This window comes from Vollenhovia emeryi, unplaced genomic scaffold (assembly GCF_000949405.1).
Source record: "Vollenhovia emeryi isolate VEMERY1.0 unplaced genomic scaffold, V.emery_V1.0 DF939136.1, whole genome shotgun sequence".
Classification (NCBI taxonomy): Eukaryota; Metazoa; Arthropoda; class Insecta; order Hymenoptera; family Formicidae; genus Vollenhovia; species Vollenhovia emeryi.
In genome coordinates, this window is record NW_011967230.1 from 1142988 (window position 1) to 1159641 (window position 16654).

General features: G+C 42.9%; 2 protein-coding genes across 2 annotated transcripts in view; one reads left to right on the top strand and one right to left on the bottom strand.

Annotated features, from left to right (window-relative positions):
• LOC105567582 (lateral signaling target protein 2 homolog) overlaps positions 1-639 on the bottom strand; it is a 22262-nt gene extending 21623 nt beyond the window's left edge. Inside the window, exon 1 of the mRNA XM_012022541.1 lies at positions 212-639. Within this exon, the coding sequence (XP_011877931.1) occupies positions 212-250 (39 nt within the window). The 5' untranslated portion in view covers positions 251-639. The remainder of the gene's footprint in view (positions 1-211) is intronic.
• A 2367-nt stretch (positions 640-3006) lies between these two features.
• LOC105567584 (pro-corazonin-like) lies at positions 3007-9135 on the top strand. Its single transcript, XM_012022542.1, has 3 exons — positions 3007-3102; positions 6998-7210; positions 8898-9135. The coding sequence occupies exons 2-3, from the start codon at positions 6998-7000 to the stop codon at positions 9006-9008; spliced, it is 324 nt and encodes a 107-aa protein (XP_011877932.1). The 5' UTR covers positions 3007-3102; the 3' UTR covers positions 9009-9135.
• Positions 9136-16654: the final 7519 nt, after the last annotated feature.

The following is a 16654-nucleotide window of genomic DNA, read 5'->3' on the forward strand; positions in this document are numbered from 1 at the left end:
AGAGAGAGAGAGAGAGAGAGAGAAAGAGAGAGAGGAAAAGGCATAGAAACACACAGGGAAATAGGGGGGGGGGGGAGAGAAGAAAGAGAAAGAGAGAGAAAGAGAGCGATAACGCACTCAGCGCGAGGACGGACGGCGAGGAAATGAAACGAGAGGGACCGAGTTCGGAGCAAATCGGTGCAATCGGAGCGCGGCACATGACCGTATTCACCTTAGGCCTGTAAAACCATTTTCTGATGGACTCCATCATATCGCACCGCGGCTGACGTCATCAGAGTACGCTGACGGAAATCGTCACTGCGCCCGCCGAGGCGACCGGGGCACATGCGATATTGATGCCGACGTCGATATCGATGCCGATGCCGACGTTGACACTGGCATGTCTCCTCCGGGGCGAGCCTTAGCCCGGGGACTTGGCCGACGAGTCCAAGCAACGCCGAGCGACGAATGACGACGGCGACGGCACTGACGGTGACACTGACGACACTGACGATATTGACGATGACACTGTCGTCGTCGACGACGGCGACGGCGACGGCGGCGGCGACGACGATGCGATGCGGCGCTTGTATACGAGCATCGATGACGATGATGGTGATAATGATAATGATGATAACGACGTCAGCGACTGCGACAGTTACAGTGGCGACAGCGACAGCAACGATGGCAACGATAGCGTCCACGACGACGGCGACGACGACGTCGACGGCGACGACGGCGACGACGGCGACGTCGACGTCAACGACGACGGCGGCGACGGCGGCGACGGCGACGGCGACGACGACGGCGACGGCGGCGACGACGACGGCGACGGCGACGGCGACGGCGACGGCGGCAGCGGCGACGACGGCGACGACCTCGCAATGACCTGCCTGTGTCGCTCACTCGCGAAAACGCGTGTCCACCGAAACGCGCGTTCGTAAAACTAAGGTGACAAGCGTGAGACACGGTTCGCAAAAAGACATAGCTGTCTACCGCGCCTGCGTTTGACGCAACAATCACGAGCGATGAATCGCCGTGGTCGCGCAACGGTTCGGCCTTCGAACTACGCGAGCGGGCGGCAGATACAAACTGCCTTCCCTCTTTACGAGACTTCGCGCACGAATTCTATTTTTCGATACGTCAAAGCGATGGTCTTTATACCAGGGTTGGGAAGTGACTCGTTATTTGTAACAAAGTTGCAGTTACGGTTACTTCTTTTATGGTAACTTTAACTTAACGTCGTTACTTTCTCTCCACCTGTAAACCGTAACTTAATTCAGCTAAGTACATTTTTTCGATAACTAGTAACTAATTCAATAGTTGCACTAATAGTTACTTTACAAAAAATTTAGCCTCGCATTGCATTAATGCGTAAACGCCTTTGTCGGCGCTTTACAATTTAAATGCGAATTTGATATTTTTATTTTCATTGCAAGAAAGTAACTGCAAAGTGACGATTTCCCAACCCCGCTTTATACTAATTGAGCCCCTTTAGAGAAAAATAATTTAGCTCGAACGGCGAATGTGCTACGTACAGTATATCTCTATTTGCACAAAATTGTTAATTATAAATTGTATATTCACAGACAGATGTAAAGATTTGGTATAAAGATGTAACATATTCAAACTTACAACGCAACATTTTGTGTTTGAAATTGAAAGTAAAGAAAATAAAACATATTTTTTAGTTTAGTTTAATTTTTCCACATAGCTCAATGATCAGCATGTGTATTTTTAATTATTGAATATTAAATAATGAAAATATTTAACGAAAATTAGGATAAGAAGAAAGAAAAATGGAACAAAGATAGAATCAATTTACGCCCATATTAATCTTTATCGACTCAGCGTCGATAAGTCAAACCGCTATGACCTAACAAATTAATTTAAAAGTTACAAACAATAGAAACTACAGCAGTCACAGTGGTACAACAAATTTTCTTTTTTCACCTGTTATGATATAATTAAAATTAAATAAGAGTTTATTTTAGGAACAATATAAATCAAAATGTATGAGAATCGTTGAATCAAACGAGAAAAAGATAGGAGATAAAAATAGAGGAATTTAAATAAATACTTTGTTCCTGATAAGAAAGGAATATATGTATAAAAGATTAAAGTAATTTTGCAACCTTTACCCTTAGCTACCAATAATAAATTATTTGCATTTTATCCAGCTGTGTGAAATAAACAGACCAATGTGATTACCTAAATTAATGAATATAATATGTTTCTTTATCTAATTGTTCTTTCATCTCACTACTCCCTCTTTTGTTTTTAGAAATCCGAACACGGCTTACATTTTACATTTTACATCTCTCTTATGTATTGCGTCGCGAGCAAATTTTAACCTTTGACTTTTATATTTAAATTATTTTCTTTTACTCCTTTTCTTTTCTTTTTCTACACCGAGGATGGTCTAACTAAAGAAAGACCGAAACGTTTGTAATTTTTATGTTTTAAATAAACTAAACATTTACTTTTGTGACACTAACACCTAGTCAAGGCTCTTAGCCCTTTTATTCATTGATAATATGTTTTACAAAGCTGGAATTTCGACGTGTTCTTCGTAACTTTAGTATTACGTAAATCTACAAAATATATAACTTTTCTTCAGAGCAAATCTTTCCTTCGCCAATGAGTAGATAACGGAAATAATTGTTTGCTCGACGTAACTGGCTATAAAATATTGTTTATTACAAAAGGACCAAGATCCATGGTCGAGACGTCGTAATTTGTAATAGAGAATACTTCATACCCAGTTGTGTCGGGCAAATTATTTCCGTTTCTACGCATGTCGTTACGTCCGTAATTAAATCATACGAAACGGTAATTGCGTATTTTCAGTTGACACACCGCGTTTTAAGTATTCATATGCCCGATGAAAGCGTAAAGTTAGGCCAATTTTCGCACAATGTCAACTAATATTAATTACCAATAATGACTGGTCTTGTATGCCGCCCCGTCTAGGCGCTAATCTAATCTTTCGGCTCCCGACGTACAAGACATAATTTACTGGAGCGTATATATAAAGCTCCTCCTCGATCAGAGAGGCACACTTTCAGCGAGATCTTCCACGAGAACGTGTCGCCCCAGCAGCAACAAACGAAATCCATTAAGGTATTGCATTACATCTTGCTTTTACCATGCTATTAAATAATTTCTAAACAGATTAGTTTTCAATTAATTAAATTAGCAATTATTTAAAATCAAATTTTAAGGATTCCCGAAATTCTTCCTCGATCACGTTTTTTCTTTCTTTCTTTCATAGATTTTATACTCGCCGCGAATGCTGTTGATTTTACGCGAGAAATTTCTGCTTTATCCGCGATAGGTACCGTGTTCCGCGTCGCGTTAATTGAAATCTGCATTTTTATCGACGCTCAGTGTAACGGCAACGAGAGCTGTCGAATAAGACGTGTAAAATTGTAAGACGAAGACACGGGAAATCTGGTGCCGCTTCAATAGATGGCGCGGCCTTTACGATTTACGTCCCCATAGAATTCTGTATACTAGCGGACTGCTCACCTTGCCTCCATTTTCGCTTCTGAGAATGGAGGACACCATCGAATGCTCTCCTCACACTCGTACAAAGCACATGGGGGACAATCGCGTAATACACTCTCGGCAGTGCGCACACACGTCCACATTGGAGACACTCGATGGTGCCTCGGTGTCGCTTCTGTCTCTTTCTGTCGCATACAAAATAATCCTGGTGAGCGCCAATAGTGTACAGACGTCTGTATTTGCATCAATTGCGATTCCCATCAATATGGAGCGACTTTGACCAATTCCGACCAACCTAATCGGCTTTTAGCTTATCAAGTGACACCTGTTCTGTGGAACTGTTTATTTGCTATTGTTAATATATGGAGTGAAAATTAGATTGGAGACGACGAATTATACAGCTGGAGAGTTTGCCTTCGACCATTTTGATTTTTAATTTTTCCTACGAAGAAACTATCTGCGAATTCAGTTGCTTGCACTGAGTGCACACTAAGGCTTGTTTCAATATTGTTGCATTTGACTTTGTCTTAAATGCATGTTCAAAGAGTATTTAGCCAAAAAATGATCCGTATATAAGCTATACAGGTCATTTTGCTGGCTAAGAAATATTTCAAGAGATATTTACGACGAGCCTTAAATATAAGAATTGGCTATCAGCAAACTTAGCGTGCACTCAGTGCGCACTGGTGCGAGCAATCGAATTCGCTGTATACAAAGGTGTTCATAAAAAATCCATTCCACTGCTGAGGCAAATTTTTCGCTTATTTTCAGTTACACATAACTTCAGTTCGCCAGAATGAGAGATTTCGATATATCTAGTTGAACATCTAATCCCACAAGTCGGCGCTTTACTGGCATAAACCTCACTTGACAGAATAATTTCGTGGAAAGAGAAGACACCTCTCGTCTAATTTTTACAAATATTGCATTTAAACAAGTTCCTTTGCCAAGCACATCCTTTTGTCGACGAAACACACGGAGAGATTCTTTATACTGTTATCGCGACAAATATCGTACGCCTCGGTGGTCGAATTGGTGAGACGCCCGCCTAGAGTGTGGGGAGGCCCCAGGCTCAAACCCTGGCTGAGGTGATATTATTTCGCAATAAATTTTCTGCGTTGACAGAGAAACTAACAAATGTGGCCAGCTGTGGTCGAATAAAAGTCGAAATCACAGGGAGAGAAGTTGAACGAAATGCGAAGAGAACAAAATAGCTTGTTCACGTTGTCACGTTACTTTCTAGACAAAGTCAGTTTCGCGGGTGACGTTTAACGAAAAGAATTCAATCGCCGCTCGTCGTAGATTACAGATCCGCGTATCGTGGGAAGATCGAATGATACGAATATATGGAGATACCGAGGTATCGATAGAGAAAATGATACATAATGGGCATGTACGGACTTATGGGAATGCGTGGAAACGGAACAACCCGGTTACGGAGCTAATGGATTACGAAACGTACGACAAATTGCCCGTCAGCGTGAAATGGAAAATCCACGATATATCGTACCTTCGGCGCAACGTGCACGGCGAAATAAATTGCTCTCCTGACATTTTCTAATTCCGTTCCGCGAAACGCGCCTGCCTTAACGCGCATTCGCTGAAAACCTCACAAACGTTAAAGAACAATTATCCCGTAATCGGCGATTCTGTTTAATTAATTCCCAATGCCTATCAGTCAGCCGATCGCCGTGTTCTGCATAACAGGCTGCAGGAACGACGACGTCACGAAGCGATAATAAACCCGAGACTCGTGCTTTTTGGGAGTGTGTCATCGAAACCTTTGTTCACGAGTCTTGTTTACCGATACCTGCGGAAAGAAAGACGTAGCTGCCGCAGCTAAGAACTGCACGTGGCAACGAAGTTTCATTTGTAACATATGGACAGGCTGATAGTTGCGACAGCTAAATATTTTCCTACCGCGCCTGTTGTGTTAGGTGCGACAGCAATACCGTTTGCCGCGATTTAGAGATTTCCAGTAATGGCAGCAAAATATTTTCAGCAAACCGCAATTAGCCCCGGCGGCGGAAATGATTTTTTTTCTGCGTAGCAGAGAGAAATGTTAACGTAGACGTTCGGTATTACGCGCGGAAAACAATTAGTCGATAATCGCGCCATTGTTTTTTTGTCGAAATCGCTCGTGCACACGTCTTATTTCGCGACAAATGAAACATCGGTTGATATTATTGGCGAACGCGTTAATATTATTGCAGCCGCGTGTCTCGCTGGCGCAGAGCGGCCGCAGCGTCTGGGACGCTCTACGCTAACGGTGATGCTGGTCACGTCTCTTATCCGCTCGGACACTTAGTAGCACTTACGCTTATCTTAATGACCAGGGACGCTCGTAGCGTTAATGGTCCTCTTAAAATTAGCGCGCGGAACAAAAGTCGAGCGCGCGCTAAAAATTTTCGAGAAATGCTGGTTCGCCCGGTAACTACACGAGTCGTTAGTCGTAATCCTTTTTCTAATGAATATGAAAGTTTAAAGAGATCGATGTAAACACGCGGCCTGCAAGAGTTTTGCAATTATCGTAACGGCCGGGCCCCGATACCTAAACCCTTTACGTGTCCGTTAATTGTAAACGAGGGGACATTCTTCGGGGTGGCTTATTGGATAATTTATTTTATTTACCAAGTGTTCCTGAAAGTGCAAAGAAAGGATACGATCGCCGATAAAGCGCTCGAAATGTTCATTTCGCCGCGTTGCGTCGTCCGTCGCGACCGTTTGCGTCATCGTTATTACCGGCGATTGGCATTCCAGTGGTTTATCATTTCAAAAAATGACGTCCCCATAAAGAAACGGGCAACGGGTGGAAGCGTAAACTTGGCGCAATTTTAAGTTGCGCGGCTTCGGATCGTTGCCTCGTCAAGTCTACCGTGACAGTCCATTGTTTTTCCCTCCGCGCTGGTGCACCACGTTGTAAAGGCGAGATTTCCTCTTCCTCTCTTAGCAACGAGTCGAAATGATTTCATTACAATTGCATGAGATCTCAGATCTGCGACGGCAAAAAGATCACCGCTAAGCTGCCGACATGTTAGAAGAATTGTAATTATTCCAGTGACAAGTTGCTCGCCTCTCTTGCGCGCTTTGATAATAATAGATAGCCTATATATACGTAATCCTCTTGGGGTTTGGAGCTCCGGAAATCGGGCGGAATGCAAATCCGCTCGGTAAAAGTGAAAGACTGTTTTAATAATACCCGTCGAATTATTCAGGCGTCGCTGATGGCGAGTTATCGGCGATTGCTCCGCGCTAATTAACGTTTGAAAATCATTAGTCGTTTTTTGAAAGCTGCCAATAAGTGCCGAGTCGTTCGTCCTTGCGCAATTATTTAGTGGGTTAATACGGCGAGCGTTCGAGGAGGAACTGCACGATATATATATATATATATATATATATATATATATATCGATTGTCCTCCTTACGTCTCTCATTTCGTTTCCTTTCGCTTCCGTGATACTCGCGCGGATAAAACGTTTTCTCCACGCACCGTATTTGCCTTTCGCAGATGGCCAAGAAATGCGCATTCGTCCTCTTCGTCCTGTCGTTGATCATAAGCGCCGTTCTATGCCAAACCTTCCAGTACAGCCGCGGCTGGACCAACGGCAAGAGGTCCGAGTTCCCGCGTTCATTGGGCGCCGCCAATCCGGGGGACGAGCGTCTCCCCATCGGCGAGCTCAAGAGACTCAAGATGCTGGTATACGGGAATGTCGATGAACAGGTAAGCCCCGGAACGACGGAGGTGTGATATACAGTACCGGCCAAGATTAAATCGCCTTTCGATCTATTGTGCGTGAATTGTCACTGGCCGGTATTCATAGTCGATTCTTCTTTCAAGATCATCTTAAGTGTTGTCTTAAGAGGCTGATACGGCTCTGTGATTAGTTAAAAACACACTGAGAGTACACTTAAGATAATCTTAAATATACGAACGGACTATGGATACCTGCCACAGTCAGATCTTGTATTCAAGGCGGTCTTAAGATCAACTTTAGATACTCCGTAGCCAATGAAATGTTCCATACAGCATCTTTGGATAAATTCAAGACGGTCTTGAATATCAGGTCTGACTATGAATGCCGTAAAGTGCACGAATGAAAGGTTCGAAAATCGTGGTGTATTTGGTCAAATTTCATTACCCTTCACTAGGAATCACCGGATGCCTTCTCATATGAACTTAGGCACAGGTAGAACACATATACATTTTCCATGTACGTGTACATGGAAAATGTACAAATGTGTTGATATATGTGCACAAATTCATGCGGGAACGTTTTGTCTTAAAATTTGAGAACTTTATGAGAGTTTTTTGAAATTGTACTAGTAAAATGCGTACTAAGTCTAATTACTGGTAAAATGTATGGTAAAGTGTCAGGTTGTCAAACGATTATATGATTTTCAGAATAAGTTTTAAGAGAAAATTTTTTCCGTTTAGTGTACAAGATGCACCTCTGACGTAGCATGCATGACTTAAAGGCCCCTTTAAGATATCTTTAAGACTGCAACATTATCGTTTAAATATGTACGTGTAAAAACCCAGGTATCCAGCACGTTACTTGTCGTCTGGGAAGTATTTTAAATGTGTCTATCACGTCTTTCAGATATGCATTGCTATTTGGGCCGTTATTAGGTATCTACTGTAAACTTTTGAAAGCATCCATAGTGATACAATATTAGACCAATGTTGCTAAATAGACATATTGGCTGAGTAAGAGAAGGCGTCCATCTTACAATATTGGACCAATATTGGGAATACTGGATTTACACGGGGTTGGAAAAGTTACCTTATGAAAGTATCTAGTTACAGTTTTTTTTTTCGCTAAAAATGTAACTAGTTACAGTGACACGTTACTCAAAAAGTAACGAATCGTTACTTTGCAGTTACTTTCTTGCAATAAAAATGAAAATATCAACTCTGCATTGGAATTGCCAAGCGTCGATAAAGGCGTTTATGCAAGGCCTAATGCGATCTGCGAAGGTTAAAAAAATATATAAAGTAACTATTATTGTAACTAATCAATTAGTAACTAGTTATCGAAAAAATGTAACTGAGTTAAGTTGCAGTTACAGCCGGAGAGAAAGTAACGGAGTTAAGTTAGAGTTACCAAAAAAAGTGACTGTAACTGTAACTTCGTTAAAAGTAACGAGTTACTTCCCAACCCTGGATTTACATTACTTCCCAACATTGCGTGAATATATTGCGCTACTAAAGGGAAAGGTGACATAATTTTGGCTGGTACTGTACGCAGTGATACATTCGTCGAGATACGATCGATTCTGATAAAAGTTACGGACGAGACAAGCAACTGTTATTTAAACAAAGCTAAACGCTTTCGCAAACAGCGTTGCAACGTATACCGAGGTTCTAACACTCAGATTTAGATTAATCCGTCGATATCTTTTCGCAGCCGTTGCTGATCCATTGCGATTACGTGGACAAACTGAGGAAGCTCGTTCACGCGGATAATTATGCCTCTCAGCTGCGGCAGGAGAAGGGACAGAACGATGACAATTACTGAAGCGGCCACTCGGCGCGATGGTTGTCACATAATAATCACGATTGCTTCAAAGAAGTATTCAACGCATAATTTCAGAGGTGCTTTTGTAGCTTTAATCGAACCGGAATAAATTATTGACGCACACAAATCTTTGCCCTAATGACAATGCATCACCGTCACATTCCTATTCACGCGGTAACATCGTATCCTCACATCTTCGGGAACGGTCCTCCTCCCCCTCTTCCTGATGAAGTGTAATCAATAAGTCGTGATATTGAAACTGTTGGAATTAGAGGAAAGTCCTCTATTATGAGACAGATTTCTAACATGAGACAGCAGGTTTTCAACACCCAAATTCCATCACAAATCCTTTTTCGCAACGACTACACGATCTAACAATGAATTTTCCCAAGGGGGTAACCACTAGTTAAAATGTTGTCCCACCGATTACACGATTCCACCTGATTACAAACAATCTCATCTAATTGCAAATAATTTTCTTATATGCACGTTTAAAATTTGTAACGTTGTTAAATCTCAAAGAGCTGTTTTTCTTATTCTATTTCCTCAAAGTATGTTTTTCTTATTTTACCAAGAAGTATTTACTTGTAATTTCAATTGAGATTGTAGTATTCGGTTACGTGTTTTCTCGCTTCTCACTTTTCCCACTGGTCTAATCGTGGTCTCAACGAAAAGTAATTTTGTATTTGTATTTACCGTTTATTGTTCCAAATTTGCGCGCAAAAGTGTATCAATGTTCCAACTCGCTGTCGTTCTAACAGCGACTACACAATCTTACGATATGAATAGAACACGCGCCGAGGAGGAAACCGCTCAGGGCATTGTGGTATACAGATTTGCGGCATTACTGGGCATTACTAGGCATTTTTTGGGAATTAATTTGGGCATTAGGCCTTGCTGGGGCATAACAGAGATATAATAAGATATAATAAGATAAAATAAGATAATAAGATAAAGTAATGCCCGCTGGGCGTTAGTGGATATTCGCTAAAAGAAGTAAATTTTGTTGGAAAATGGAAACAAGCTGAGAAAATATTCAAATTTAATGTTTATTGTCCAACAAGTGAAGAAACTTGAAAATTAAGACGAAACGATTACACGGAGACTTCGTGAGGATCATTTAATAATGATTTCGGTGGCACTGACCCACGATTGCATCAAGTGGTTACCCCCTTGAATTTTCCCACTAAAGAAATTTAATTCCTAGAGCAATAAATTCACGGTTGAATGAACCGATGATGCCGACTATTTGAACGGTAAGTCCGCTGTCCCATATTAGGGTCCTGTCTCATAATAGGGGACCCACCTCCACATTCGTACGATTATCGCCGCGTTTCTTCCGGGTCTGCCTCGGCTCCTGACGATTAATTAAGTTTCGCTCTCTTAATTGGACAGTCGGACGGCGGAACAGATCGCTGGTGGGTATTCGACGTGGGGAGGGGGAGGGGGAGATTTCGTCTGTCAACGGAAGATGGAGTGAAACCATGTCGAATGGAGACACCCGCTGAGTCCGTGGATTATCCCTACGGACAACTTATCTTCCCGCTGCAATACGGCGCTCCCGTGGCCCGTGGTATCGGGCGCCGGGCGATAAGGATCGTTTGAGCGAAATAACAGATTAATTTTTGATCGAATCTATATACGACTCGGCCGGAGCCCGAGTTTCATTCGGATTTCGCGCGTTAACATCTCGACGCTCGGCGCGGGGAAATACGCGGGAAACACGGGGCCGCCCGTCGCTCCGGGAGGCACGGGCGCCGTCACCGTCGGCGGTGCTCGGCGGCGTTTCAATTCAGAGATCAAAGATCGGCGTCGATTTTCGGGGACGCCTGGCGGCACTCAAGATTATTGGCCGACGACGTCAGGGCGTATAGCTACTGCACACGGCTAATGCGCTTAAAACTTGGCTGTTAATCAGAAACCAATTACGGGAGGCGGGACGAGATGAGTTTAATCGCATTAAATATTAAAACGTTCTGACGATACCGTCGCGCCCGTCCCTCGGCGTATACCCGGTGTCTCCGCCGTGCGTACGCGCGAGTCATCGCGGGGTGGCACACACCCAGCACGTGCCACGACCGGCTTCGGCCATTTTCCTGTCTTAATACCCACGGGAGTGGCCGACCACCGCACACACCCTCCGCGAACATCTCGCGTCGAATCTCGAGACCATGCGAAACCACGATGATCCCAAATGTCGCGATAGTCGGACTTTCCGCCGTGAAACTTGGGCGAGGCGCCAAATTTCAGGCGCGAAAAGATTTCGTTGGATAGGGAGAGAGAGAGAGAGAGGGAGGGAGAGGGAGAGAGTTTTCGAGAAATGTCCGAAACACCAACTTATAAAAAGCGCGATGACATAAAACATTCATCCGTCCGCCTCTATTTTAATAAAATGTCTCGCGAGATGATCGTCGCGGTATAAATACACGTCGCAAAATTATACGCCCTTATATACCGCGGCGATAAAGGCTTTGACGGCCGGCAACTTGCTCGGTCTCGTAAAATAAATAGTGACGATCGCGAAATACAACCTGTCGAGGAATAATGTAGGGCCTGATGGAGCCTCGTTGAATATATGAGCCGTAACGTGAATGATGTACGAGCCATCCCCGTGTCCCTAGCAAGTCTCAACATGACTCCGCATATAAGAAGTAATATTTCCCACGTGGAATTGGAAGTCGAGCGTGATTATTTAAAATTAAAACAGCGTCGCGACGCGAGACGAGGAGGAAGGAGAGGAGGAAGAAGAAGAAGAGATCGCGGCGGCATGGCGTTTCGAACGTGCGACGATTAATTTTACAGAACCTGCAAGTTTACAGAACTACGTCGAAGATTACAGCCGCACTGTCCCCCCCCCCCCCCGAACGGTTTCGAGGATTAATCTCATTTGCGGAATTACGCTCGTCTGCGAAATTTCGCGCGGGTACGAGCAGCGAGCGAAACGAATTCCTATTAGCGATAGAGAAACAGAAACGTCGGCGCGGTGAAAAGCGGGGACCGACGGGGGCTCCCTGGTATAAATACATAAAATCGGGCAATCATCCTAAATGGGCGCCTCGCTACCGGATCAGGAGCGGCTGTCGCCTTTTTCAAGCTGTCGTCTGTCGCCTGTCGTTTGTCGCGCGACAAGGGAGCGCGCAATTCCAGCGCCACGTAGTTGAAAACGAAAAAGCGTGGAACGGCGGAAAAGCGTTTGACAAGTACAATTTCCGTCTCGGGCACGTCACGCTCGCTCGGTGCTTTTATTACTTTCGCTCGTGTCTCCCACCGAACTGTCCGCCTCACGAGGAGACACGTTAACGTTTACCGCGCGGTCTTTTGCGAGCATCGGAAAGAGATATTAATTCATTCGCGAGATATTGTACGTGTTCACCCGCTTATCAAATTATGCTCGAGCGTCGAGAAATAAAGCCAACGGCGCACGATACTAGTTTTCTTACCGGACTACGAGAGCCAATCAGGATCATCAATTCTGTGTCTTACGACAGTGAAAATGCTAAAAATGAGCTTTATCTCTTTCAAAGGAGACAGAAAGAGATAGAGCTACTCACTTTTAGCATTTTCACATAGTGTAAGGTAACAGAATTGACCCCCTGATCCACAGACAACGGCACACGATACTATTTTTCCTACTGGATTGTTTACGAGAACCAAAGGATGCAGAGTTTTAGGTCAGATGACTTAAGGCTAAATCCTGATTGGTTCTCGTAAGCAATTCAGTAGGAAAAATAGTATCGTGTGCCGCTGGCTTAACTCTCTATTAATATATAATAGTATAACTAGTAGATCTACTCTTGGTCGGCCCCTTTGATCTTTGCGGTCTCGAGCACATGGTGTTCCGCCATGTCTTTGGTCCAAATCCAGCAGCGTATGTGTGTGTATTTCTCAAACTACACTCGCACGCATACTTTCCTCTTATTGGCTGGACCAACAAAATGTCGAATGCAAAACAAAGCAAATGACGAAGTAATTATATTGTGTTAAAGTAAGATCACTAACAATTGTGTGAACAGATTACTTGAAAAGGGTCGAAATCTGGGTCCGATACGTCGTTTTTTTTTAAATAAAAACACTGGCCAGTGTAGGTCGTTCAAAAATTACATATCACTGGTTTTAAACTACTGGCGATATTAAATCTATCTGTGAGACGCTAAGGCGGACACGTTAGCGTTCACCGTGTTTTGCGAGCATCGGGAAGAGATATTAATTCATTCGCGAAATATTATATACCCACCCCTTTGTCAGATTATGTTTTACATTTCTATTAATATTACGTTCACTTATTGCGCTCTTATGTCTGATATTACGTGCTTTTTGCGCGACTTATGGCGTACACTTTTCTCTCTTAAGCAGGCGACCTTCAATGGCGCGAAACGTTACTCGTTCCCTGGCGATTCCGCCGTCGTCGATGACCTAGGAACGAACAGACGTTGATCGCCGTCTGTCTGGCGGCGTCCGTCCGAGAGAAGGAAAAAAAAAGGCCGGTTTCGATTTTAACACGGCTCGACCGTGTTCCCGCGGCGGCGAAACCGCAAACGATCGGAAATAGAGAAACTGCCTCGCAAGATATAGTTGCGGAGGGGCCCGTTTTACGGGCAGGAAATGAACGGTGCTTCGACACTGTGTTTTAGGAAACGCGCGCGAGGCACTTAACCGCCATGAAAATTGATCGCCCTCCCGCGTCCGATCAAAATACCACCCAACTAGGTGTTGCGCCCCGTTCCCCGAAACGGAACCGGAATATACTTTCCCCGCCGGAAGATCGCCCTCCCCCCTCCTCCGAAGCAGCAATTTTATTTTTTCTCGGAACAACGCTCGCCCTCCGTAAAACGAGCATCTCGTACACCTAACGTTTTATGTAAAAAAAAGTACATCTCTTTTTTTTCAAATCCGTCACTTACAGAGTGAGCAAACCTATTCTCGAACACTTTTCTCGATAGTCTCCTGCATCCATTGCTCTCTTCTTCACATCACGAAATTGATTTATGACGCCTCTTTGTCGCCACTTACAAAAAGGTACCGAAATAATTACTAGAAAATTACCCGAGTAGCACAATATATTGGCGCAATATTGAGAAATAATGTAAATCTAGTATTCCCAATATTGGTCCAATATTGTAAGATGGACGCCTTCTATTATTTATGTTTATTTAACAATATTGGTTTAATATTCTTACTTACATTGTTAAATAATTTACTAGAAATGACAAAACGCGCGCTTCGCGCGCGCAGTTTCTAGTTCAGTATGTATATTTTTAAGAATTTGTACACATGCAAAGAAGTAGTTGTAGGCGCAACGTCAATTTAAAGTAAAAAGTAATTTATCACTCACTGATACGAGTTGCAACAGCAGAGTTGTACATCGTTAACTGTATATGTTAAACTGTAACAATACAAATATGTATATGATTATTATAGATTAATTATGTAAAATCAAAATTATTGTATTAAATAAACTTTATATTATATATTTTTTTTAATAGGTATTTATTAAAATAATTATATAGAATACTGAAAAAGTCTTTCTTTTAAATATAAACTCAAAAAATTTTATATGTATGGTTTTGTCTCTAACACTTATTTGAATCCTCGTTCGAATCGTTTGAATAAATAAAATAAAACCACAGAACAGATGTTTTATTTTGCACAAGTAGCAAATAACATAAGAATGTAAGACACTTACCTCACCATTTCTCCGTCGTTGCCCGATGCCTTCTTAGCCTCCTCCTCCTCTCAGATTTCCTTGTGGCACTCACACAACACTCACTCGCGATAATCATCGTTCGCGCGAAATTTCGGACACTCCCGTACGCGATGTGAAATACCGCGGAACACACTAAATATTATTGACAAATATCGCGGGACTTTCTACGATACAAATTACTCAATCTAACAATTTGCATTTTTAATTCGGAAGAATAGGATAATGGATAAAAACACTTTTGAATTGGTGATATAAAACGCAACGCGAGCATCGAAAGCATAATCTGCGATAAAGAATTAGTTATTAGTCCGCAACGAAACGATATTTTACAATCTTTGCCATTCAATCTAATCCTCGAAATAAATTATGTGAGCAAAATTTCCAGCGATAAATAGTTGTTATTAATTGTAACAGTTAATCGAGATAATTTTCGATTACATTTACATAATGTAACAATGTGCGATAAGCGACTTTCTTTACTTACTGCCCGTTTGAGTTGCGAAGAACGACAGAGCGATTTACAGTGCGAACGCCGAAGTCGTACTTTCTCTCTTTTCCCGAAAATGGAACAGATTACACGAAATCGATAGATAATTAAAAGCGCGGTGCGTAAACGCGATGTAACCGCGACAAAGTACCGACAAAATACAAAGTTTTAGGTGAGTTAGTCTTGTGAAATGTCTGTGTATACGTTGATAAAGAGCCGTCGCCTCAACATGCAATTCGTTTCTCATTACAAGTTGTAAAAATTGAGTAATTAATCGAGGAGCGTTACTTGTTACTAATAAAGGTGTGCAAATCAATAGCGTTTTATCCTTGCATTCAGCGCGATCGAGTCTCGGAAACCGATAACGCAAAAGTAATACGACGCACGGACCGACTCTCGCTGCTGCCTGCCGGCTCGACGTTCGACGAGCGAATGATATCGCGGCGACCTTCAGGCACACGATGGCACGCAAAAGCATCGTACGTCACCGCGCCGAGTGAAAAACAACAAAAGAACGTTGAGAATTCGTTGGCCTGCCTACGCAATGGAAAATTCCGTACTTAATATTTTATTGTACATTACTTTGTTCCGTGACTGTTGCTACGTTTTGCGTATTATTCCGCGGACTTATTGGTATATTGTATTGGTAGATTAAATTAACGATTAATTCTGTTCAATCGAGAAAATATTTCGAAACAAAAATTGTTGTTACTTAAATTCTAATTACTAAGATTAGAGATTTTACTTCAATAGTTGATGCATACAAATGTATATTACTAAATCACAAATCTTCATTCACTATGAATCTAAAAGAGAAGTGAAGCACACTGCGCTTCGAGAAAACCAATCGGCATCGCGGAAAAGAGACTCAACTGTTCGATATTAACGACATTCGCTGGTAACATCTCTTTTTTAGGAACGGATTCAATAGCCAATATTGGCTTTACGTTGGACAATGTCGGCCGACGCACTTCTAATATAACCAACATTGGATCAATGTTTAGCCAACGTTTAGCCAATGCACTGTGCTAGGGTAGAAATGACTCATGTACAGCTTCTCCGTAAGGGACCAACACGAAAATTTGATAGCGCGTGACGGCTCACGCGCGAAAAATTCAAGTATCCCGAAATAGATTCGCAGTTCTCCGCCGGATGAACTCGCCCGAGTTCGCTCAAGATGGACGCTGCTCGCGTAATTTCGAAATTATCTGAAACTCGTGGATGCTGCTGTATCGCGCGCAATAATCCCGGAAATATCTCCGGCCGGACGAGCGTGTCGCGTCGGCGGGATTTATTTTTCATCGGAACTATCAATTTCCATAAGCGCGACTCGTTGTTCCCGTCGCGAAATTGAGCCGCCATTCGGCGATGAGGCGGCGGCGGAAAAAGCATAGCGCGCTCGCGTCTGCTCTCTCGCGCGAAGCGCAATCACAATAAATTTTCTACGCTCGTATA

What these genes read in the sequence shown, in the direction of transcription:
- LOC105567584 (XM_012022542.1), top strand. Translation starts at nt 6,998, where the DNA reads ATGGCCAAGAAATGCGCATTCGTCCTCTTCGTCCTGTCGTTGATCATA. An exon ending in ACGGGAATGTCGATGAACAG is followed by an intron (nt 7,211 to 8,897) that starts GTAAGCCCCGGA and finishes ATCTTTTCGCAG; the next exon opens with CCGTTGCTGATCCATTGCGA.